The sequence below is a fragment of the Chiloscyllium plagiosum genome, chromosome 42, assembly GCF_004010195.1.
Source record: "Chiloscyllium plagiosum isolate BGI_BamShark_2017 chromosome 42, ASM401019v2, whole genome shotgun sequence".
Classification (NCBI taxonomy): domain Eukaryota; kingdom Metazoa; phylum Chordata; class Chondrichthyes; order Orectolobiformes; family Hemiscylliidae; genus Chiloscyllium; species Chiloscyllium plagiosum.
The window spans coordinates 15,573,019-15,598,205 of record NC_057751.1 but is presented as its reverse complement, the minus strand read 5'-3'; the positions used below and the strand labels follow the sequence as shown (position 1 = coordinate 15,598,205).

The 25,187-nt window shown below is 42.8% G+C and overlaps 2 protein-coding genes across 2 annotated transcripts in view; both read left to right on the top strand.

Annotated features, from left to right (window-relative positions):
• Positions 1–16,802, top strand: part of LOC122543177 (metal transporter CNNM3) — an 87,305-nt gene extending 70,503 nt beyond the window's left edge. The window contains exon 12 of the transcript XR_006309941.1: positions 16,747–16,802. The gene's annotated coding sequence lies outside the window, so the exon portion shown is untranslated. The remainder of the gene's footprint in view (positions 1–16,746) is intronic.
• LOC122543176 (bone morphogenetic protein 1-like) overlaps positions 1–25,187 on the top strand; it is a 132,784-nt gene that overhangs the window by 21,985 nt on the left and 85,612 nt on the right. The window contains exon 2 of the mRNA XM_043681598.1: positions 16,747–16,857. Within this exon, the coding sequence (XP_043537533.1) occupies positions 16,747–16,857 (111 nt within the window). The remainder of the gene's footprint in view (positions 1–16,746; positions 16,858–25,187) is intronic.

The window sequence follows — 25,187 nt, the reverse complement described above, 5'->3', positions numbered from 1 at the left end:
TCCCCTTTTTGCCCTCCTGATTTCCCTCTTAAGTATACTCCTACTTTCTTTATACTCTTCTAAGGATTCACTCGATCTATCCTGTCTATACCTGACATATGCTTCCTTCTTTTTCTTAACAAACCCTAATTTTCTTTAGTCATCCAGCATTCCCTTTCACCTTGAGAGGAATATACTTTCTCTGGATTCTTGTTATCTCATTTCTGAAGGCTTCCCATTTTCCAGCTGTCCCTTTACCTGTGAACATCTGCCCCCAATCAGCTTTTGAAAGTTCTTGCCTAATACCGTCAAAATTGGCCTTTCTCCAATTTAGAACTTCAACTTTTAGATCAGGTCTATCCTTTTCCATCACTATTTTAAAAAGAATAGAATTATGGTCGCTGGCCCCAAAGTGCTCCCCCACTGACACCTCAGTCACCTGCCCTGCCTTATTTCCCAAGAGTAGGTCAAGTTTTGCACCTTCTCTAGTCGGTATATCCCCATCCCTTTCTGAAGAGAGACTAACCTTTGGTTCACTGGGACTATGGCGCCTTTACCTTAAATAACTTTGAAAACTCTGAGATAGAAAGCCACAAATGCATGCTGGCTGCTGACACAAAGGTAGATGGATCCATAAAATTCCCAAGAGATATTGACAGATGCAGTGAACTGAGCAAAATTGGATTTCAGTGTAAGCAAATGTAAGCAAAGTGGGGATTGACACATTTGGCTGCTTGTGTAGATAACCTCTTAAAATATCATGGACAGGGACAGAAAGTAATCAGGAAGAACACAAGAGGGTAGAAATTGTGCTTCACTGACACAGAGCCTTGGCTTGACCAAACTTGGAGTTACTATGAGTAATTCTGCAGCCCACACCTGAGGTATGATATATTGGGCTTGGGCAGGGACAGCACTGTCGATTTATCAGAGTGACACTTGGACCTTGTAGGGGAATTGTACATGCTTGTCTTTTTATTCATTCAGAGGATGTAACCTTCATTGGCAGGGCCATCTTTAATGCCCACTCCCTAGTCCTTGTGCGAAGGTAGTCGTTATTGAACCGCTACAGTCCATTTGGCATTGGTACACTCATGATGCTGGTTGAGTTCCAGGATTTTGATCCAATGACCCTGAAGAAACAACAATATATTTCCAAGTCAGGATGGTGTGTGACTTGGAGGGGAACTTGCAGGGTGCTCCCACATATCTCCTGTCTGTGTCTTTCTTGAAGAAAGTGGTCATGGGTTTGGAAGGTGATGTCTCAGGACCTTTGGTGAATTTCTGCAGTGCACCTTGTAGATAGTACACACTGCTGCTACTGAGCATCGGTAGTCGGGGGAATGAATGTTTGTAGATATAGTGCCCAATAAACAGGCTGCTTTGTCTTGGATAATGTTGAGCTTCTTGAGTGTTGTTGGAGTTGCACTCATCCAAGCAAGTGGGATTGTATTCCCTGTAAATGAGATGGTTAAAGGGTGATAAGAATGAAGTTTTAAAGATAGTAAAGGTGTCAGACAGGTAAGATGGAGAGGAACTATTTCTGTTGGTTGGGGTAGTCAAAGAGAAGGAGATGCTATCCAGGGATTCAGAACTGGTCCTTTTAAGAGTGAAATCAGAAAACATTTCTCCCTCAGAAAGTGGTACCAGTTTGGAGTTCTATTTCACACAGTGTCATTGATGTTAGATCAACTGAAAACTTTAAATCTGTAACTCATAGGTTTTTAACAGCCAAAGGTATTAAAGGATATGTGCTATATGGTGTCAGATCAGTCACAATAATATTAAACAGTGGAACACGCTTCAGGGACTGAAAGTTGGCTTGGAGTCAAAGAGTCATACAGCACAGAAACAGGCCTTATGGTTTAACCAGTCCAAACTAAACTCGTCCCACCTGCCTGCTCTGGGCCCATATCCCTTCAAACCTTTCCTATTTATTGACTTATCTAAATGTCTTTGAAATGCTGTCACTGTACTGACATCCACCACTTCCTCAGGAAGTTCATTCCACACGCGAACCACCCTCTGTGGAAAACATTTGCCCTTCATGTCTTTTTAAAATCTCTCTCGTCTTCATTGGATGTCTCTTCTGAGCCAGTTAAGGAGACATTTGGTGGGATAACCAAAGGTTTGGTTAAATAGGTCAGCCTTAGAGAGTATCTTACAGGAGGAAGGAGAGCAACAGATATTTGCTTTGGTGTGATTTGCTGCTCTTTGTATATCTCCCATTCATCAAAGTAGGGATATGTTGCAATGAATTTTGCAATACTTGATGAGATACTGACACCGCAGATCTGTCTGCCTGTTTGGATTCAAAGCTTTGTATTGTTTGAAAACAGCAGAAGCTGTAGTGTTTAAAAATATTTCGTGGGCAGCTGTTCATATGGCGCACTGTGTAAAGCCATCAATCATCAAAGACAAACCTGAGTGAAGGTTTGAGAAGTTCTGTATTAAAATGACACGTTATGACTGGAACTGAAACACCTTCCATTTGAGACACCTGTGTCAGCCCAGGTCAAACAGTATGGGAGAGTGAAGCCACAACACTGTCCGCTCCCAGGACAGACATAGCACAAGGTTAGATACAGAATAAAGCTTCCTCTACACTGTCCCATTGAACATTCAGATATAGCATGGGGTTAGGTACAGAATAAAGCTCTCTCTACCTTGTCTCCCATCAAACACTCCCAGGACAGATACAGTTGGGGCTAGATCCAGAGTAAAGCTTTCTTTACACTGTCCCGTCAAACACTCTCAGGACAGGTATTGCCAGGAGAAGATACCAAGCTCCTCTTGCTGTATAGTTTGACATCTTTTCATTTTCCGAAGGTTTTATGTTTTGCGATACCTTACATTGTTTGATAGTGGTGAAGTTGTTGAGTAAATGCTTTTAAGCTACTGTTGAGTAATGTTGAGTGGAAGAGTTGAAAGAAGAGTAGTCCTCAGCGCTGGACCTGATGCTTGCTTTTGAATGCATCGAAGATGCTCAAGAGTTGATTAATGCAGTCTGTAGCCATTCAATTCCTGTGTTTATTGTCCTTTTCGAATTAGCAGAGAGTCTCTCAAGGCAGACTGGACTCAAACTGCGGAGCAGCCCTAACTTGATGGTGTCTCTAATATTTATCTGTCCGTGTGATTTGTGCCTTGGAGATTTGTGCGATACGGAGGAGCTTCCACGAGTGGCAGTGTTAAGTTCACACAGCAGGGGATTCAAAACTGGCTATGTTCCACAGCAAGCTTGCCAGTGTAAATGCTGCTCTCCCCGCTTTCTCCTCCACACTCTGCTAATATTGGCACAAAAACCCATGCCCTGCTTCCAGAGACCGTTTCTACGGTTCCCCCTTCTCTTTCTATTGAGCAGCTGGCGTTTTCACTGGCAGGCGATCTGTGTTCTGTATCCTGGCATCGGCTCGCATTGCCAAGCAACTGGGGACGCTGGTCGACATCAGCTGTGTGTTCAGCTGCTTCCCCTGAAGAAAAGGCTGTCCAACGAGCTTGGCTTAACTGTCTGTGCACAGTATTTGCTCTCAATCCACCTCCGTGGCTGTGGTTACCGTCTCACCGGGGTTCCGATACTTTCACAGAGAAACTGTTGAGGGAAGTGACAACACAACATTAACTTGTACATAGAGTGTGTCGATCACACAATTAATGTGTTTCTGAAGCAGGAATGGAGAAGAGCCCTATTCTAGCTTTGCATTGTGACTTTTGCATCCAGTAGTCTGATATGGTAGGAACTGCTATGTGACAAATGCCCATCGAATTAAGCTCCTATGATCCTTGTTGATACATAGAGTCATACAGCAAGGAAACAGACTCTTTCGTCCAACCAGTCCATGCCAAATATAATCCCAAACTAAACTAGTCCCATATCTTGGCCCATATCTCTCCAAATCTTTCTTATTCATGTACTTATCGAAGTATCTTTTAAAGTTTTGACTGTACCTGCATCTACCAGTTCCTCAGGAAGTTCATTCCACACACAAACCACCCTCTGTAAAAACTTTTCCCCTCATGTCTTTTTCAAATCTCACTCCTCTCACCTTAAAAATATGTCCCCCAGCTCTTGAAATCCCCCACTCGAGGGAAAATACCTATCATTAACCGTATTTATACCTTTTATTGATTTTATTAACCTCTATAAAGTCACCCCTCAACCTCCTAAGCCCCAGTGAAAAAGGTCCCAGCAAGACAGGAAGAGGCTGAACAGGCTAGGCCTGTTTTACCTGGAGCGTCGGAGGCTGAGGGGTGACCTTAGAGAGGTTTACAAAATTATGAGGGGCATGGATAGGATAAATAGACAAAGTCTTTTCCTTGGGGTCGGGGAGTCCAGAACTAGAGGGGCATAGGGTTAGGGTGAGAGGGGAAAGATATAAAAGAGACCTAAGGGGCAACTTTTTCACACAGAGGGTGATACGTGTATGGTTTGAGCTGCCAGAGGATGTGGTGGAGGCTGATACAATTGCAACATTTAAGAGGCATTTGGATGGGTATATGAATAGGAAGGGTTTGGAGGGATATGGGCCGGGTGCTGGCAGGTGGGACTAGATTGGGTTGGGATATCTGGGACAGCATGGACGTGTTGGCCGAAGGGTCTGTTTCCATGCTGTACATCTCTATGACTCTATGTCCAACCTCTCTTTATAACTCAAACCTTCCATACCTGACAACATCGTAGTAAATCTCCCCTTAACCTTCTCTAGCTAAATAATATCCTTCCTTTATCAGGACAACCAGATGCGGACTCATGATGCAAATACAGTCGAGTTATTAGTTAATTTTGGCTCACAGATGCAGACATGAGGTGAGGAAACCCACAGTGATGGGAAGCTTTGAGAACCTTAGCTGCACAATCAACAATTCCTCTGGAACACGCTTTTATCGCCACAAGCCGTGTCTCAAATGACTAATACATGGTGTTGCACCATTAAACTTCATCTGCGATCTGCCTGCCCAAGGGTACTGAATCTTCCTCTGATTCAGGCCTCGAATATCCACAGCTGACACACTTTTGCCATGTGTGAAGGGTGTTGCTTCCCCTCTTTGCTCTGAGTTCACAACTGTTACTGATCTTGGTGGCTGCAGTTGGACCTTCAATTACGGAGGATGGGAACGCAGCAGAATCCTTCTGTTCTGACTCCACACCTGCTCCCACAGACGCAGATTGAGGAGTGCATTCAATTTGGCTGCAGTGCTCTATGTGGCCAAATAGTCAATTGGCAGGTCATTCTGCCTTGGCTCCAGCTTGATGTCGAGACCACGTTTCATGGTCTGCCTCCCTATCTGGTGAGGTACACCATCACAATCATAGAATCCTTAAAGTGTGAAAGCAGGCCGTTTAGCCCATCGAGTCCACTCCGATTCTCCGAGGATCATCCCCCCTTCCTTGAAACCTGCCATTTCCCATGGCCAATCCATCTAACCTGCATATCTTTGAACCATGGGAGGAAACCGGAGCACCCGGAGGAAACCCACGCAGATACTGGGAGAATGTGCAAACTCCACACAGACAGTCGCCCGAGGGTGGAATTGAACCCGGTTCCTGGCACTGTGAGGCAGCAATGCATAACTCACTGTTCAAGAGGGAGAAGTTTAAAGGATAATCTCTTGCTTTTCAGGGCAGTCCTCTCTGCTACCATTTTCTAAGTCAATCAGCTCAGCTCCTTCCTTTCAGCCAAGGAAGGACTGCATCCAGCTCTTCAGAAGACTGCCATGGGATCTTCTACATCTGTCTGAGTGGGATAAACAGTCTCAGTTTAGGCTCAAACATAATGATGGCACTTGCTTAGTACTGTTCTGGAGTATAAGGGAATTCCAAACATTCTCTGAGTGAAAAATATTCCTCCTCATCACAGTCCTAAATGGCTGGACTCTTCCTGAGGCTGCAACGCCACCCCAACAAACAAAACTGGGGAAAGCATCCTTTCTGCATCTACCCAGTCAAGCTCAAGAAGAATTTTGTCTGCTTGAATAAGATCACCTCTCATTTTCCTAAACTCTAGAGAATGCAGCTCTGGTTTCTTCATAAGATCATCCTGCCATTCAGTCAATTGAAGAAAGCCACTGGAAATGCATTTCCCCATTGATCCTGGTAACAGCACAATCTCCCACGTGCCCAGTGTTGAGACATTATACCTACTCTCCTTTATCAAGGTAACAATGAACCCTTCTCAGAAGTTGGCAGCAAAGGTTAAGCACCAGGTGAATGCTATCATACTTAACATCTCTTGGACAAAGAACAAATACAGGAAGAAGGGTCAGTGTCATTCTCTCAGACCAAGGCAGGCATCTTTGTCTCCCGTCACTGGTTGAATGGCCTTTGGCTTCCACAGAAGAACAGCAGTGATTTCCTGGAGGGTGCAAGGTGGAGTGTATCTGGTACAGTGTGAGTGACAGACCAGTTTGTATAAAGACTGACAGAGGACATGTCTAATTGTCAGCAGTTTTCGATGAGCCACAACATTGATCTGCTATTGGTCATGTCTCCTAGGACTCTGAGTTACAAAATTTAATGGAACATAGTCCTTTTTAATTTGTAACATTTCATTTTGTAGAGGCAGAAACCCTCAGAACATTGCATTTAAAAAGTCCTTGAAATGTCATAATATCCAAGGTTGGGGACCGGAAGCTGGAAAATGAGATGACAGCTGCAAAGCTTTCTTTCGGTATGCATAGACACAATGGGCTGAATGGCCTCCTGCGTTGTAACCTTTTCACATATGTGTCTCTTCACCAGCATGTGTTTTCGGGTAAATCTAACGTTATTCCCATCATCTCACTAGCAGTCTTTTCTGCAACGTTCAATTCAGATATCATTTAAGTATTCCTAAGTTTCCATTTCAGAAGTTATTCAATCTATTTACTTTCTCAGTCTGAACCACCCCGCAATCTCTCTCAATCAGCAAACAGTCTTGTGCTTCCTCTGTTGGATTCTGTCAGAGCTATTGTTCTCTGACCTCCTGTTTCAAATGTTCACTATTTGCAGTTTGTTTTCATGCAAGTGTTTTCTCATACCCATTCTTGGAATGTATGTGTTGTTGCCAGTGCCAGCATTATTGCCCATACCGAAGTGCATTTGAGAAGGTGGTGATAAACTAGCTTCCTGAGCTGAATTGCATGTGGTGTAGGGACAGTTGGACTACTCAGAAGACAGTTGGACCTTCCACAGCTGTGATAATTGGCCTTCAACAGCAACAAGCATCTTCCCCAGAGCTTGGGGTGATTCCACTCAGTGGAGAGTCTTTTCCCTAATTCCCATTGACTTCAGTTTGGCTCAGGCTCCTTGATGCTGTACTCAAAACAAATGCTGCCTTGATGTCAAGGGCAGTCATTTTCACCTCAGTACTGGAATTCAACTCTTTTGGTCCATGTTTGGACCAACACTGAATTGAGGTTAGAGTCAAGTTGCCCTGGTGGAACCCAAACTATGTGTGGTTGGGTGAGTTACTGGCAAGTAAACATCGCTGAGAAAGTGTTACTGATAATCAAAAATAGACCAATAGACCACGAATTGAATTTCTCCTGCTTTTTGTGGATCATACAGTTTGAGGCAGATTGTTCCACATTGTCAGGTAGATGCCAGTGTTGAAGCTGTTCCGGAGTTACCTGGCTAGGGGTACAGATTAGAGTGGTGCTGGAAAAGCACAGCAGGTCAGGCAGCATCCGAGGAGCAGGAGAATCAATGTTTTAGGCAAAAGCCCTTCATTTTGCCCAAAATGTCGATTTTCCTGCTCCTCGGATGCTGCCTGACCTGCTGTACTTTGTCAGCACCACTCTAATCTTGACTCTAATCTCCAGCATCAGCAGTATCTACCTCCACCTGGCTAGGGGTCCAGCTAGTTCTAGACCACAAGCCTTCCTCATTACAGCTGTGATGTTGTCTGGGCCCTTACTTCACCGTGCACACCTCTGGTATGATAACTAATGATTGCACTTTGGTTTAGGATTGGGAAATAGTTTCTGTCCCCACTAATTGACTCCTACTCCAGATTTCTCCTCTCTTAAGGACACCATCATCTGTGCCTTGGTCAAACTATCAATGTATCGCAAATCATTTCTACCGAAGTGATAAACGTGTGAATAGAAGATGGCTGTGCCAGAGCTATCACTTTCACCATATCACGAAGATGGAGTGACCAGAAAAGTTTCAGCCATCCCCTCTACTGCTGTCAAAAAGAAAATATTGAGTTTGAAACGTAACCCAACATCTTATATTTGTTCTTCACCCTGGGAGTAAGATTAATTTGGCTTCTTAGCATTGATGTTTTCAAAAGAGTGACATTTCTCTGGCTGAGCGTAGCATTGATTCTGTTATTGTAAAAATTCCAAAGAATTTTGGCCCACAAGAAAATATATATGTTATATTCCTTTTGTGTGTCAGCCACAATTCTATGGCATGTTTTCAAGGAGAAATAAAGAACAGATTGGTTCCACTGATTGTTGAAGGAATAGAGGCCCTTTACTCCCTTCGATCATAGGATTTACACAACACAGAATTGCAAAGCAAGTGTAGTCTTCTGAAAAAATCTAATTCTTTTTAATGGATTATCTCCACTTACTCACCATGGGGAATCCAAAACTAGATGGCATAATTTTAAAAGGGACCTGAGGGGCAATCTTTTCACACACCGTATTTGAAACAAGCTACCAGAGGAAGTGATAGAGCAGAGTTCAATTGCACTTAAAATATGTTTGGACAGGTACATGAGTCAGATAGGTTTAGAAGGACATGGGCCAAACGTAGGGAAATGGGACTAGTTTAGTTTGGAAAACTTGGTAGGCATGGACGAGTTTGACCAAAGGGTCTGTTTCTGTGCTCTATGGCTAGATCTATATTTATTGGCCTTTAGAAAGGTGAGAGGGGATCTCATTAAAATGTAAAATTCTAACAGTGTCTGCAGTGGAGGGGGCATGCCTGCAATGAAGGGTCGCTTTGGACTGAAATGAGAAAAAAATCTCTTCAGGATGGTGAACCTGTGCAATTCTCTACCACAAAGTTATGGAGGTTAAGTCACTAAGTATGCTTGTTTAAAAAAATTTTTTTGGAACATTCAAGATGTCAAAGAGTGTGGGGATTGAAGTGAGCATATGAGCAAGTGGATCAGCCACGATCATACTGTATGACAAAGCCGGTTTGATGGGCTATCACTCCTTCTATTTTCTATTTTCCTATATCCTTCATCACAACTTTTAACCATTTTCTCTCTAAATCTCTGCCCTTTTATTAGGAATCATTGTTACTTTATGAAGGGTAGAAATAGTATTAATTCATCTTGGAAATTAATTGCTTCAGACACATTGAAGTTGCCTTCCATTTCAACAGATTGTTTGTCACCTACTTGCTTTGTTTGGGAGTCTACCTGCAAACTGTTTCTCCTCTCTTGCATTCTTTTGAATGCACTCTTTTGAATTTGGCTTTTCTCTCCAGACTTTCTACGTAATAGAATACTGAATTTGAATGTTATCAGGCCCAGAATTTCACCATTGTGCTCCTCACATTTTGCAGCTTTTACCAGGATCACTGAGTGGCTCTCAGACAACTGTCATGAATAAGGTGACCATGGGCTCATTAAAAGGAACGAGGGTAGCCAAGGGAACAGGGCCATTTAACAGTATTTGAAAAAATAATTAGACTAATACTGACAACAGTCTTTAAAGAGAACAGGAGGTGAAATTACAAAGAGTTTAGTTTACCTCTTCCAAAGTGATATCAATTTGGGAATTGACCATTTAATTTGGAACACTGCAAACATAGTTCAGTTCTTTAAACAAGGAAAGAGAGACCAAGACATTATAGACCTGTTAGTTGAAAATCTATTTGGAATGCAAAGGCAGAGCAGCTGAGAACTTAGAGAAATTTGAGCTATCACAATCAACATGGGGTTGTAAAGGGCAGGTCATATCTGATGAACGTAATTGGTCATTTTGAGGATATAGTTAAAGTTATAAATGAGAATGTCTAAAGATGAAATTCATGTGAACTTCCAGAGTGCATTTGATAAGGTTTCACATAAGACACTGTAATTTAGCATCTGATGTTATGGATTGAGGATACCTTGCCAATGTAGTTGAGAAATTGGTTAGACAGCAGAAGACAGAATGAAGGTTTGCACTCAAATGCATGATTTGTCACGCAAGCAAATATGCTGTATTTATATTCATAGTTATTCTCAACTTAGACCATCCAGTAGAGATCCATATCTTTAAATTTACTGATTTTCAGGATAGGAACAAAAAGTCAAGAGCTGAGACTTTTATTGCTGGAACGAAGATGTAAATGGATATGGAGATAAGGTTAGTGAATGGAGTTAGCACACCCATGGCCGAATTGAATGGTGGAACAGATTTGGGGAGCGGAGTGGCCTCTTCCTGTTCAAGTATTCCCACTGTATAGTGAGCCGGATTGCCAGTGCTGAGTGACTTGCTTCCCGTAAGCCGTAGGTAGCTTTTGAAGTCACCCTGGCAGAGACGGGCATAATCAGGAAGTGAGGCAGGAGTCTTCTGAGATTGGCATTGTATGTTCAAAACTACCACTGCGCTGTCGAGTGGGCTGTGCATATTTCACGATTAAAGTTGTGCAGCTGATGTCGAACCTCAGATAGAAAATCTGCCTGCTCCACAGCTATTCTCTGACCTTTAAGTACAGTGGATTCCTCTTAAAAAGAAATGCACAAAAGAATTGTTTCAAGTGGTCAACATATTTTATATAATGCGCTTTTGTGTTGGAGACCACAGCATGTTTTCTGGTCTCAATTCCCTTTTGATAAAAATATGGTGCTCCTCCTCTGTTCACTGAATTATAGAAGGAACGATTAAACAGTCTGTGGTGCAAAGACTTGAAAACAACCCATTTACATCTACAGCTTGCGGGAATCTACATGCCACAGTCTGTGTTCCTCGGCCAAGCAATTATATGTTCGACTTTAATGAACTTCTTCATTTTTCATTCCTTTATTCCTGTTTCATTCAATTATACTTAAGAGCATGAAAACCTTTGCAAACTTCAACTCGTTCAAAAATGGGACTGCCCAAGGCAGCACCCTTACTGTGTATATATCGGGAACAGAAGTGGTTACATTACTCAACTAGAAATCCAGGAGTCTGCACTTATGATCCTGAAAAAAAATTCACATCCCAGCATAGCACCTGGAGGAACTTAAACTCAGTTGATTAAATAAATCTGGATTTGGAGAGCGAACTCCAGTAATGATAATCATGAAACTACCACTTTGTTGGAAAAACCCTTTTGGTGGATGAATGTCCTTTAATGTACTGTTCTAAGCATAACTGCACGTGACTCCAGACCATCATCAATGTGGCTGATTCTAAAATGCGCCACTCTGTTGCTGAGTTCCCAAAAAGTATTTCTTTTAAAGTGCATACGTCTACAGGGTGTCTGTCCACCAACAGTACTGTTTGGGTGGTAGTTCTAGGATTTTGATCCAGAAACAGTGGAGGAACGATGACATTGTCCCAAGTCAGAATGGTGTGTGGTTTGAATGCGAGCTTACAGGGGGTAGTGCTCCCATTCAGCTGCTGCATTTGTCCTTCTAGATAGTCGAGATTGCAGGATTTAAAAAATGCCGTAAAATCAGCGTGGGTAAGTTTTGCAGTGCTTCTGAACAATGCAAGTTGCTGTCATTATGCACCGGTGGTGAAGGGAGTGATTATGTAAGGTGGTGAAATGAGTTGAATCAAATGGGCTGTTTCTTTTACCTGGCTGATGTCAAGTTTCTTAAATGTGGTTGGAGCTGTACTTATCCAGGCAAGTGGGAGTGTTCCAGCACAAACCTGACTTGTGTCTTGTCGATAGTGGACAGGCTTTCAGGAATCAGGAGATGAGTTACTCACTGCAGAATTCCCAAACTCTAACCTGGTCTTTAGTTATGGTCAGTGGTAACACTGTTTATGTTGATAGTGGCGATTCACCAGTGATAATGCTATTAAATGCCAAGAGGAGATGGTTAGACTAAGGCTTCTCTAAGTTGGGTGTCAGGACCCCAAGTGGAGTTGCAAACCGACAAGTTTGGTTTCCCAAGATCTAAGGCAGCAGTGGCTACCATGGGGAGTTGCAACCAAGTTATAACTGCTCCCACTCTGGTCGGCCCCTGCTCTCTCAGCAATTCAGGCAGCATCCGAGGACAGGCAGAATCGACGTTTTGGGCAAAAGCCCTTCATCAGGAATAAAGGGCTTTTGCCCGAAACGTCGATTTTGCCTGTCCTCGGATGCTGCCTGAATTGCTGTGCTCTTCCAGCACCACTGATCCAGAATCTGGTTTCCAGCATCTGCAGTCATTGTTTTTACCCTGCTCTCTCAGTACCGCTACTTGATCTCACTGAGGGATCACAACAATATTCAGTCCTTAATATGTATCATTGGGTTACACTTCCTTGATGGAGTTGATCATTACCTGGTACTTAATGAGCATGAATGTCGGTTGTCACTTATAATCCCAAGCCTGAATGTGTCTCGGTCTTTTGTGCAATCAAATATGGTCATCATCAATGTCTGAAGGGTTGTGAATGAACTGTATACTGTGCAATCAGCAGTGAATATTTCCACTTCTGACCTAAGATGGAGGGGAGATTATTGATGAAGCAGCTGAAGTTGGCAGTGCCTTGGACGCTACTCTGAGGAACTCTTGCAGCAATGTTGTGAGACTCAGATAATTGACTCCAACAACCACATCTTACTTTGTGCCTTGGAAAGATGATAGCTCGAGTTTCCTCTCAGACTCCCATTGACTCCAGTTTTGCTCAGGTTCCTTGAGGCCATATTCAGTCCAGTGTTGCCTTGATGTCAAGAACAGTCACTCTCACCTCACTTCAGGAATTCAGTTTATTTGTCCATTTTTTTGGATCAAGTCTACCCCAGTGAGGTATAACAAGATGAATAGACAAAGAAGTCCACTTAATGGGGATGCACTGATGTGAAATAAGTAACCAAGTTTGCAAGGACCTAACTGAGCCTCAGCATGTTAATGATGAGGAAGTGCGATGAGTAAGTGCCACTTGCAAGCATTACCTATGACATCTTCCATTACCTTGCTGATGATTGAGAAGAGATTAATGATGTGATAATTGACCTGATTGAATTAGCCTTGGTTTTTATGGATAGGACACACTTGGGTAATTTTCTGCTTTGTGGGGTAGATGCCAGTGTTGGAGCTGTGGTGGAGCAGCTTGGCAAGAAGTATGGCACTTTGGTCCATAAGTCTTCAGCACTGCTGGCAGAATTTTATCAGGGCCTAGATTTGCAAGTGAATCAAATTGACTAAAGGCTGGCATCTTTGGTGGAGCTCTAAGGAGTAGACCAAGATGAACCATGCAGTCTACAACTGTGGATGATGCTGATTACAGATGTTTTAGACTTGCCATTTGCACTAATCATATACTCTTCGAATGATTGCAGCATGAAGAAGGCCCTTCAGCCAATCCTGTTTGTACTAATCCTCTTGAGGAGCATTTTACCTACAATCACTCCGACAACTTCACCCTGTAACCCTGTACATTCTTCGTTTATAATTAACCTTCAGTTGAAACTATCTCTACTAGACAGTCAGACAGCACATCCTCGTCACTCATGGCATTGCACCTTTGTTGATCAAAATCTCAGCTTTGACGAATCTAATTCTCCGCTGATTAGTCACTCATTCTCCATGATCTTCATTTCATGTCTTTATCTTATCTGAAGTGGTCCCCCTCATTGTCTATCCTGGGATCCCGTGTCCATAATGCCATAGACTAAATCTTTGCATTATGTCGAAACTTCCTCCTCGGCCTCACAGTTCCATCTATACAACCAAGAGACAACTCAGAGTCTTCTGATTTCCATCCTCCCCGCCATTCAAAGCCAGGCTTTCTCATGGGGCCTTCAGTTCTGGAATTTAGTTCTGAAACTTCTCCATCTGTCTCTCCTGGCTCCCAGATCGCTTTACTCAAGTTGAGCTCTCTCTAACCTGTCCCAGCAGCATCCCCTGCCTCCAAAGAGGACCTTTCACTGTGCCAGCATGACATGTTTTCAATCCCACATTTCTTGGAGGTGAAATGGTTAAATTGGTGTCATATTAGGACAGCTTTTTAGTGTCTCTCTTGCAAGCTAGGAATTGAATGAAAACTCTTACTTATTTTGTATCAGTGCATCCCTGCTGAGTCCTTTGTGCATTCTGTCTTGTTACACCTCAATGATTAGTGCACTGGAAGTCAAGTCCCATTATTTCCAGATTGTCATAAAAGTTAAAGATTTTAAAAGGTATGCAGAATTCCATAATTTGCCTGCCCTTTAGACCAATTCTGACGGAAAGTGCGCGGCAGGTTTCTGTACTCAACAAGAATTGGTTTTTATACCAAGTAAATAGACTCTAATTCCAAGTACACAATTATGAATCTCTACAAGTTAAAACTCTAATGCCCTTTAAACTCCTCCAGACACACAGACTGACACACACACAGGAAAAAACATGGGTGTTTCAGGTAGTGAGAAGGACTAGGGATGCAGTTAACAGTTCCTGTTTACAAAGTTGCCAAGACAATTCTTCTGACTCTTGTGCTGGTTATAACACTGCTTCTCTGTTTACCTTCTCCAGAGCCTATGCAGAACGCCCAGGGGACCGGTTTACTCTTGTAGAAATGTCTCTGACTTACTAAGTAAAAGCCACAGCTTACAGTAACTGCTGAAGGCCAAATAAACGGGTCTTCCTGAGGCTTAAAGTAGATTTTGCAGGAGAGAACAGTCACAGTTCCTGAGCTGGTGGAGATCTGAAAGTTTTTCTGTAACCTGTCCACAGCCCCAAGCTGTTAAGCTACCTGAGAATCAGTCACATAGTTCTTGGCAGGCAAAAGGCTTTTGTCATCAAGAACTGGTCACCAGTCCACAATCATTAGTCCAAGGACCAATCAGCTACTTGTTCCCAACCAAAGCATCATTTGTGCACAACCACTTTGGCTCTAGTACATTTGCAATGAGGTCAGATAACTTGTTTTCAAAACATGCAGCAATCTTTGGGTTCAAATACAGTTCTTTTTCCATTTCATCCATACTGAAAAATTAAAAAGGTACGGCATTTCCAGTCTGGAGATTGTATATTGTTATTGTTTTAACTGATGTGATTATGAAACACCATGCCTGTTCTCCACTGTGGAAGGATATCTCCCTTTTTTGTCATGCTGGATTGAAGGGTTATTGCACCTCAGTAGTCAGGGGTCTTCCTTTCTATGGCACTTTATTGGAGGGCTAATGCCATTTATTCAGGAATAAAGTGGAATTCAAGGCCACTGTCTGTAATCAGAATTGCTCGACGTGGCTGAAAGAAATGTTCTCTTGAAAATAATTGGCAGCCTAAAGGGAACCCGTCAAAACAGATTAGAAAATCTGGCTGTTGAGCTCTGAGCCATGTGCAAAATGTTAGCGGCTCAGTGAGAGTGTCAAACCTTCTTCCAACTCTGTTTGTGGAGAGGCCCTGCTTTGGGCTGCTTAAGTGGTTTTTGGGGAGGGTGGGGGGTGGTGGCTAGAAACAGGAGGAGGCTTTCAAAGCCCATTGAGCTTGCTCTGCCACTCTGTTAGATCCGCATCTCAACTTAATTTTGCCAGCTTTGCTCCATTGCCTGCCCGTCATGTTGGTTAACATGATATGGTCCCAAAGTCTGCCATAAGTCACGAAGATTTTGCTACAGGTGAAGACTGAATGCAGATTGAAAGAAATATGTCTTTAGGCACCATTCCCTTTTTGTTATTCGTCTTAAGTTGTGCCTGCCTCTTATTGCAGATGCTTGTGTCTCTGCTCATTCATTGTTGGAATCTAATCTTGCTTCTCTGTTTTTAACTTTGACTCACCATGTTGGTCTTGCTTTCTGCTTTACCCCACACTCCCTATGCTTCTCGAAGCCTAGTCCAGAAAAGTGCAATCACTGTCTGTGGATGTTTTCAGCTACTCTTTTTGTCAACAACTTACCTTTTTGGGTGCATTTAATGCAAGTAGGAGCTCACAAAGAGGAGCACCCACCAAGGAGGAGGGTTGAAGGAGATGGATGCTGTGGTGAGGATGGGCTTTGCCAAGGCTATGGAGTGCTGTTGAAACAGGCAGGGCTGTGACAATTGAAGGTTATGTCATTGACGATTCAGTCTAGAGTTATTGGTGGGGTAGTACCTGTCCTGGGGTGTTTCTGTGCACAAGTCAGCTCCCCTGTATCATAGAATCATTGATACTGAAGGAGTCCTTGTGTTCTCACTGGCTGTCTGTCGAGCCATTCAGACACTTCCAGTACCCCGCTGTACAGATTTTATGTTAAATTTTTGAATCATCAACTAATTCAACGTGTAACAAAGTGTTTTCCCTCACAGCCCCAATCTCTCTAATCTCCTGCCAAAACCTTAAATCTGCGTGCCCCTTTAACTGTTAGCTAATGGCAACAGATTTTCTTTTGTCTCCCTTACCTAAACACCCTCACATTATTTTGTACCTTTATCAAATTTCCCCTTAGCCTCAGTAGTTGGATGGTTAAGGTGCGTTTGGAATCGGGGTAATCTCCAGTATGGTTGAATTGCTGATAGATGTGATGTTTGGTAGTTCAAAGCTGTGTGTGAGTTGGCTATGCCACCCAGTGTGCCAAGGTTCACAATGCAAAAAGTGCAAGGTGAACATGTGCTTCAGCAAATACAAGTCAACAGCCTTGGTTTTACTGTCCTAAATTTATTTGTTTCTCCCCTCACAGCGATACACATTGTGAATGTTTTATTTGTTTTCCTGACATCTTCTTTGCTTTCTGTAGCTGCCTTTCTGGGAGACATTGCACTGGATGAAGAAGATCTGAAATCGTTTAAGGTTGACTGGATTGTAGATTTAAAGAAACACCGAATCCAGAAGTTTGGGCTCTCTGCGGGTATGTTAATTTTCATCACTGTTTGAACTGTAATATCCTTGAGCTCTTTCTTTGTACATTTGCAGAATGGGCAAATAATTGGCAAATTGAAGTTCAACACAGATAAACATGAGGTACTGTACTTTGGTGGGAAGAATAGAGAGGTCACTATAATTTGGAAAGTGCAAATCTTGACTGGGTATATGGGCCTTTGATTATGAATAGTCAAATCATTAACTGTTGCATTCTGGGTTTGATGGAGTGGAGTTGGAGGCAATGTTTCTTCTGGTGAGGAAGAGCCAAACCAGAGGCCGTCAACATTGTACTGACCCCAAGAAACCCAACTGGGAATTTCAGAAGAAGCTTCTTCACCCAGAGATTGGCGAGAATGAGGAACTTATTCCCACGGGGAAAGGTGGAACTAGATTGTGTCATTATATTTGAGAGGTTGTGAGGGAGGAGGGAATAGAGGCTGATGATATAAGATGAGGAAAAGTGGAAAGAGGCTGGATTGGAGTAAAGACATGGCCGTAGACTGGATGGGTTGAATGGCCTGTTTCCATGCTGTTTCTCCTGTTTCATTCAATGTACAGTTATTACGTCAGCAGTTTACTACTGCTGGTGATCGCCTCTTGCTTTGCGTGCCCCCACAATCTGTTATACTCACTCCTCCCCCACCTAGGTCATCAGCATAAGCACAATCACATTCCAAACCTTTTTAAGTTATGAAGCAGAACTATCCTGAATTCAAAACATTAACTCTGCTTTTTTCCTCAGACACTGCCGGTACTGCTGAGTTCTCCAACTTCAACGGTATTTTGCCTTTTAATTAATGGAAGGTGGAGATGGACTGTTAGTTTACAAGAATGTGGTTTGTAATGAAACAAGAGGCTTGTGTCGATGTAGCAGCTTTCACACCTCCCAAAGCATTTTGTAGATAACTATCTAATGTGGAAGTGTGGCCATGGTAGGAGGTCGAGAATTTCCCACAGACAGCAATGAGATTATCCAGAAGATGATACCTCCTGACAGTGCTGCATTCCCTCGGTACTGCACTACAGTGTCAGTGTCAGTTTTGTTGCTGGAGTGGCTGCATCAAAAGGCTGCATTCTATTTGAATTTAGCAACAGTTTGTTCTACTGCATAATGCACTGTCATGGGTAGGTCCCATAGTTGGTTGACATCTTTTACGGGATGTATTTTGTATTCAAATTTTAGTTCCATTTAGGTTCTGTCTTAAGGTTATCTGATAGACAAATATCACTGATCGGCAACCTTGACCATAAAAATAATTCTCCTAGGATTTTGACCTAACCACAATGCTTTTGACAAGCAGCTATCAAAATCAGTCAAGCTGCCAAGTTAAGTGAAGCAATGAAACAGCTAAAACATATGTTTTTAAAGAAAGCATTTTTTATACAGTAATATTAGGTCGATGTTCTTGACTTGCTGAAAATCCTGCTATTGGAATTAATTTCATCCTATTTACCCAATCAAAACACATGATATTGGAAACCTCAATTAAATCTCCCCTTAATTTCTCTACTGCAAGAAAAACACCACAGTAGTGGTGTGTTAAAGTTCACTCGAGGAATCTTAAGTTTATGTGGCAACACACACCCTTTATGCACCTTTTATAGCCTGGAGTCAAGGATCATGATGGTAGAGATATCAATGTTCTTTCCATCTGACAGCTCTCTAGGAATCTCACTTGCCCTCCATCAATATGTATTGGAAGGGTTTCCCAGTTGATGCTAAACCCGTTTGGTCATGGTATGAATGCACCTTCCTTACCATCAAGTCCTAGGATGGAATTCAGATCAGACCTTCTAGCTCAGACACAGGATGTTACTCAACATGCCACAGGACCATCTTTTGTCCAATTATAGTAAATCTCCTCTGTATGTACTCCAGAGCCCTTGACATCCCTTCTGTGAGGTGAACTGAATGATAGTGGACAGTGTGCAAATTTCCCTCTGGGTGAAATTCCTGTTATGTCATGCCTGTGGATGTCTCAATAAATTTAAAGAAAAAAAAAGATTTCAGAAGATATTATGCAGAGTGTTGGCTACTCTGAGAAGAATGATTTCTTTGGTTTAAAAACAAAGTGTAGCCCAAGGCAGCAGATGTAATGGTAATTGAATAACATGAAGGAATGTTAAGTGACCAGGTAATGAGGGGTTGCTTATTGATTGATGGCCATATTCTGTGTTTGTACATGTAGGGAAACATGAGACTAAGTGAGGTTGGTGGAGAAGAGCTTGAACCAGAAAGCAGTAAAACAGTCTATCTGAATGAGTAACTGTGTGAGCAGTTTACAGATGAATTATTTTAAGCAGGATCAGCATCCTCCTGTTGGCCCACAGGGAAAACAAATGACAGAACTATGGAGCAAATGTGGAGTGTGACAACCACATTGCTGTTGCAGATAACTGTCACAGACACAATGTGCCGAATGGCCTCCTGTGCTCTAAATGGTAGTGTTGTAATGATTTGAAAAGTGCACTTCAATGCATATTGCTCACTTTAAGAAAACGTACTAAATTGCACCCGTGGAAGGAGTTGGCAAGACGAAACAGAGAGTTTGAAGAAACTGCTTTCAATAAAGAAACCACTTTTTATTCTGGCTGCCCCTCACTGTTTCTAGTCTGAAGAAACTCACTATTCAATAATAGTTTAATAACAAAAGTTACATGCTTCAATAAATGAAAGAGAGATGTTGTTGTTAACAAAGGCAAGTTGAATTTGTTCAGGATTGGTTCGACATTGGTTAACACCTAGTTGTTATATTGTGTCAAGCTCTGGGAATCCCATTATATGGATGGTATTGGGCTTCAGAAAGGACAAAAGAAAATCACTTGAAAGATGTTTGAATTTTTCTCGCACAGTTTTAGAATGCGGAATGTTTCGTTGTCAATCGTAGCTGAGACTGAGTCTGTAAGACCATAACAGCTCCTCACTCTGTAAGCCTGTCCACCGTTAAGATGGCACAAGTCAGGACTGTGGTGAAACACTCACCACTTGCCTGGATGGGGGCAGCTCCAACAACACTCAAGACGCCTGACCCCATCCAGGACAAAGCAACCCGCTTGATTGGCACCACATCCACAAACGTTCAATCCCTCCACCACTGATGCTCAGTCGCAGCAGTGTATGCCCTCTATAAGATACAGTGTAACAAATCACCAATCCTCCTTTGACAGCACCTTCCAAACCCACACTTCCTACTACCACAGAGGAACTATACCACAAGCAAGTTCCCCTCTTTCAGTTTCTCTCAGTCTTGGAATGGAGTGAATGATTGGTCTTTCCTGGGGCAATAGATGGAGGTGTGGTTGTGTGTTTGTTCTCATTTGAAATGTAGTAGGATGGAGAATGTCTTTAATGCTAAACTTTGAATAAAAGTGAAGATCTAACACGAGGACAATGCCTTGAGCTCCCAGAGGATGCTGCTGCTTTGACAACCTCAATCAGCAGTGCAGTCCCATGTGTTTTACATGTGGAAGGAAGCCAATATCATTGGAAATGTTACCACCATTTCCAATGATATTGGCTAAGTGACTTCCTCCTATCTTTTTGGCTTCATGAAATCCCAAAGTGCTTGACAGCCTATGAAGTAAAAGCCAGATAAATAAGAGCAGAAGGGGGCTATTTGACCCCTCAAGCTTACTCCATCATCTATTAAAGCAATGGCTGTTCCACTACCTCAACTCCACTTTCCTCTGTACTCCCTTTTGCCTTGCTTCCATGAGAGACTAAAATTCTGTCTCAGTCTCAGCCTTCAATGACAGAATGTCAAGAACAATCTGTGGTGGATAATCTCAAAGATTCACAACCCTCTGAGTGAAGAAATTTGTCCTTGATGATCAGTCCCTTATCCTGAGACTGTGCACTCCCATGTTCCAGATTTCCCAGCCAGGGAGAAATATTCTCTCAGCAGCTGCCCTGCCAAGACCCTCCAGAATCTTGGGAGTCCCAATGAGAGTACCTCTCGTTGTTTTAAACTGTAGAGGATATTGACCTGATTTACAGCCCTTCATTCCTACAGCCACCACACCTCAGGGACCAATTCATTTGACCTTTTACTGTCCTCCTGCAAGGCAAATGTAGCCTGCTTTAGATAAGGAGACCAAATATTGAAATTTGGGCACTGCTGCACTGCCAATAATTCATGTGCGGGCAGAATTTTGGAAAGTCAAACCAAGGTAGGAATTTCATGGTGAATGGAGTGTAATGGAACGGAAGGATCTTGGAGTTCAGGTTCACAGTTCTCTGAAAGTAGAGTCCCAGGTGAACAGGGCAGTGAAAAAGGCTTTTGCACACTGGCCTTCATCAGTCAGGGCACTGAGTATCGAAGTTGGGAAGTTATGTTGCAGTTATTCAGGGTGTTGGTGAGGCCGCACTTGGAGGATTGTGTTCAGGTTTGGTCACCTTGTTATAGGAAGGATGTTATTATACTGGAACGAGTATAGAAGAGATTTACAAAGATATTGCCTGGATTCAACGGCCTGAGTTGTAGGGAGAGGTTGGTCAAGCTAGGACTTTTTTCTTCAGAGCATAGGAGACTGAGGGGGAATCTTACAGAGGTGTATAAGATCATGAGATGCATGGATAGGGTGATTGCACTCAGTCTTTTTCCCAGGGTTGGGGAATTGAGGATGAGAGGGCATCAGTTTAAGGTTAGAGGGGAAAGAATAAAAGTGAACCTGAGGAGCAACCTTTTTACACAGAGGGTGGTACGCACATGGAATGAGCTGCCAGCGGAATTGGTTAAGGCATGAACAGCATTTAGAAGGTATTTGGGCAAACACATGGATAGGAAAGGATTAGAAGGATATGGGCAAAGCGCAGGGAAGTGGGATTAGCATGGACGGACATTTTGATCGACACGGACCAGTTTGGGCCAAAGGGCCTGTCTTTGTGCTGTTGGACTCTATGACCGTAAGTCTCATAAACAACCTGGCTGTTTTTTTGATGGTGATTTTATGTTAGAGACAAATATTGACCCAAACACCCAGGAGCACTCCCCTTGCTCTCTTCCACATGATGTTTTTGGATGTCTTGCATCCTTCTGAGTGGGGCAGAGGGGCCTCAATTTCAAGTCTCATCTGAGAGACCGTGCAGAACTCCCTCCTGATCACATGTGCCTATTTCTCTGGAGTAGGAGTTGAAGCTAAGTTTCTGACAGAGATGAGGCTACTACTGCCACTGTGCCAAGCTGGTTGAAAAACACACCAGATTGCATGGATAGGGAAGGGAGCTCAAGAGAGAGCTGAAATAAGCCTTAGAATCTCACCTGTTACCAATTCCATTCCCAGATCTTATTTCTTGACTGAAAGCTCCAGGCTGTATGGGCTCATTTATGACTGAGTACTCAGTAACATCCCTCAGCCAAGATCATTCTAGGATTTGCAAATGTAAGCTGCACAATGTGGGCTTTATCTCACAGTAAACGGGACTTCTATTCAAACCCCCCTGAGGATCCTTAAGCGGTGGTTCGAATTTTTTTTAAAGCCAGGTTTGGAGCAGAGAGTCTGGAAATGAATCTCTTAAGAAATGTGTCAGCTGTAAACACTCGTCACATTGAGTTGGGTAATCTGTTTACAACGTGTTACACAACTCGAGGAATCCAACATTGCAGTGTGGGAGAATTGCCTTCATTCGCACTGCTGTCCACTTTGCTTCACACAATGCCACAGGCACTGGCTGCCCTCCAGTGCAGTAACCAAATAGCTATTCTTCTTCTGTGAGCCTTGACAGCGAATGTCACAGGCCATTTCATTATGCATCATGTCACGGTCAAAATCAGAGATTGTCCCCACCATATCTCACAGGACTCTTGGGAGGAGACGCAATAATAGGGGCGATGGTACACATGCCTTTCTTTTTCTCATGTGTGTAAAGTCATGACTGGTTGACACAGCCGCTGGTGCCCTTTTTAATCTGTTGTAGCAGCTCTTTTTTGTATTTGCTCTTGGAATCCAGCCTGTCCTTTTTACAGATTTGTGCATCCTGCCCCTAAATGTCTTTACTACTTTACCTAAGCAAACTCCAAAAGATCCAAATGCTGATTGACGTTTTTATCCTTAACACCCAAAATGCAACACCTCTTGTTTACCTATGTTAAAATTCATTTGTCAACTAACCACCCATTCATTGCTAATGTCTTTCAAGTATACCAGGAGGCCTACAGAATAAATACTATCAGTAAATACCCATCTGCCTATCTAGTGGTTTCAAAGGGCTTCACTGTGTGGGATGCTTGGATCTATGGTTGTCCACAGACAAGAAAGAAAAAGAATTGCTTTTAGATAGCAAGCTGACATCTGAAAACATTTCGTGGCCAACAAGTCAGTTCTCAAAGTATAGTTTCTGTTGTGTGTACAAAATGAAGGAGCCAGTCTGTACACAGTGAACTCCCACAAACAGTAATGTAGTCAGGACCAGATCTTTTTCTGTGTGTTTGTTGTGAACTGCTGATTGAGGAACACTTATGGTCCAGGACACCAGGGCTGACTCCCCTGCTGTTCTTCAAAATACTGCCATGGTATCTTTTATATTTCGCCATGCAGATCGTCAAAACCCTACCAGCCATTCTAAAGACAGCATCTTGAATAGTGCAACACTTACTGCTGCAGTGTTAGTATTGACTTTATTTGCTCAAATCCTGCTGTGTGATTTGGACCATGAATCTTGCGATACAGAGACAATAATACTACAAACTGAGCTATCGTTGTCAACTTTAGCAGGAGCATTCTGAAACCCAGGTATCGAGAGAAGAAGGTTGAGTGGAGATTGGAATGAGGTGCTCAAAATCAGACTTCTGGAGAGAATGGATGGGAAATATCTCCCCGTGGCACATGAGTTGACAACCAGAGGGCACATATTTATGGTGACTGATTATCAGAAATACCAGAGACAACAGGCCGCACACAGGTTCTTTTCATTGGTATGAGAAGGAGGGATTTAACTGGACAGCAGTATCCATATTAGCTTGTGAATTTCAGTGTAATTCAAAAGGACATGATGGTGTAGGGGTAGCATTACTGGACTTGTAATCCAGAGACCGAGGCTAATGCTCTGGGAACATGGGGCTTAAATGTTCCACAGCTTTAACATAAATGTGAAATACAAAACTAGTCAATTGTGACCCCGAAACTGTCATCGATTGTTATTTAAATCCCTCTGGTTCATCAGTGCCTTTCAGAGTGGGAAATCTGCCTGAGTCTGGCCTCCACATGACTCCACACCCACAGTGATGTTGGTTGACTCTTGATTGTCCTCTGAAAACACTGAGGGTGCCATTCAGTTCCAGGGCAATTAGGGAATGGGAAACAAATGCCAGCCTTCCCTCTGACACCGGAATCCCATTAAATAATACATTTGAAGAAATGCTAATTAACCATGAATCAAGGTTCTTTTCATCCCTCCTTTCCCTTATTCAAGCATTTAAAGGGAGGCGAGATGAATATGTGAAGGAGAAGGGAATAGATTGTTATGATGGTAAATGTAGATGAGAAAAGGTGAGAGGAGTGGAGCATAATACTGGCATGGCCTTGTAGGGCAAATGGCCTGTCTGTGTGTCATTCAGACATCAATTGAGTGACATGTGGCCATCACCACAATCCAGTTTGTCACTTCATTGTTAAACATGTAGCAATCTCTGTTTGATTGTATGACTTGAATTCAGCAAAGGATTGATGTGTGCTGGCAACAGAAGCTTGTAGATTGACAGTCCTTTCAAATTTAAGACAGTAGATCAAATGATCAAAGTATCATTTTGTGCTTTTACAAAGATCAGCCAACGCAATGTAAAAGATATTCGAAAAATGAAGGACTTGGGCATTTGTTTTGTATCTTTACATTCTAACATGGAGCCAGGACTACTTGGAAAAGCAATCTCTACATGAATTTGAAATGTATGGAGATGGCCATCTGTGTCCCAAACTATCTTCCAGTTTTTAGAATCCTCAATTTTGTTCTCTCTGGCGCATGTACCCGTGGAAAGCTGGCAAGACTCATTGGCCAAGCTTCCAGTCTGGACTGGTTGATGCAGCGATTAATTGGAGAAAGGTTGCACACACACTGGAGCTCTGAGTCGAAGCCAGGTATTCCAGGAAGGTGACAGGGGTCAAAAGTCTACACATTCCTCAATGATGCATTCATGGACGTGTTCAGAAATGTTCTGGTGTCCATTCCGAAGCTGTGTGCAAACAGCAGCAGCAGCCAGGCACAACCTCTGCAGAGCTGAAAGGTCCACAAGAATTAGGAGCAGGACTAGGCCGTTTTGCCCCTCAAGCCTCCTCCAATATTTGCTAAGATCATGATCGATCTGATTGTAATTAGAAATC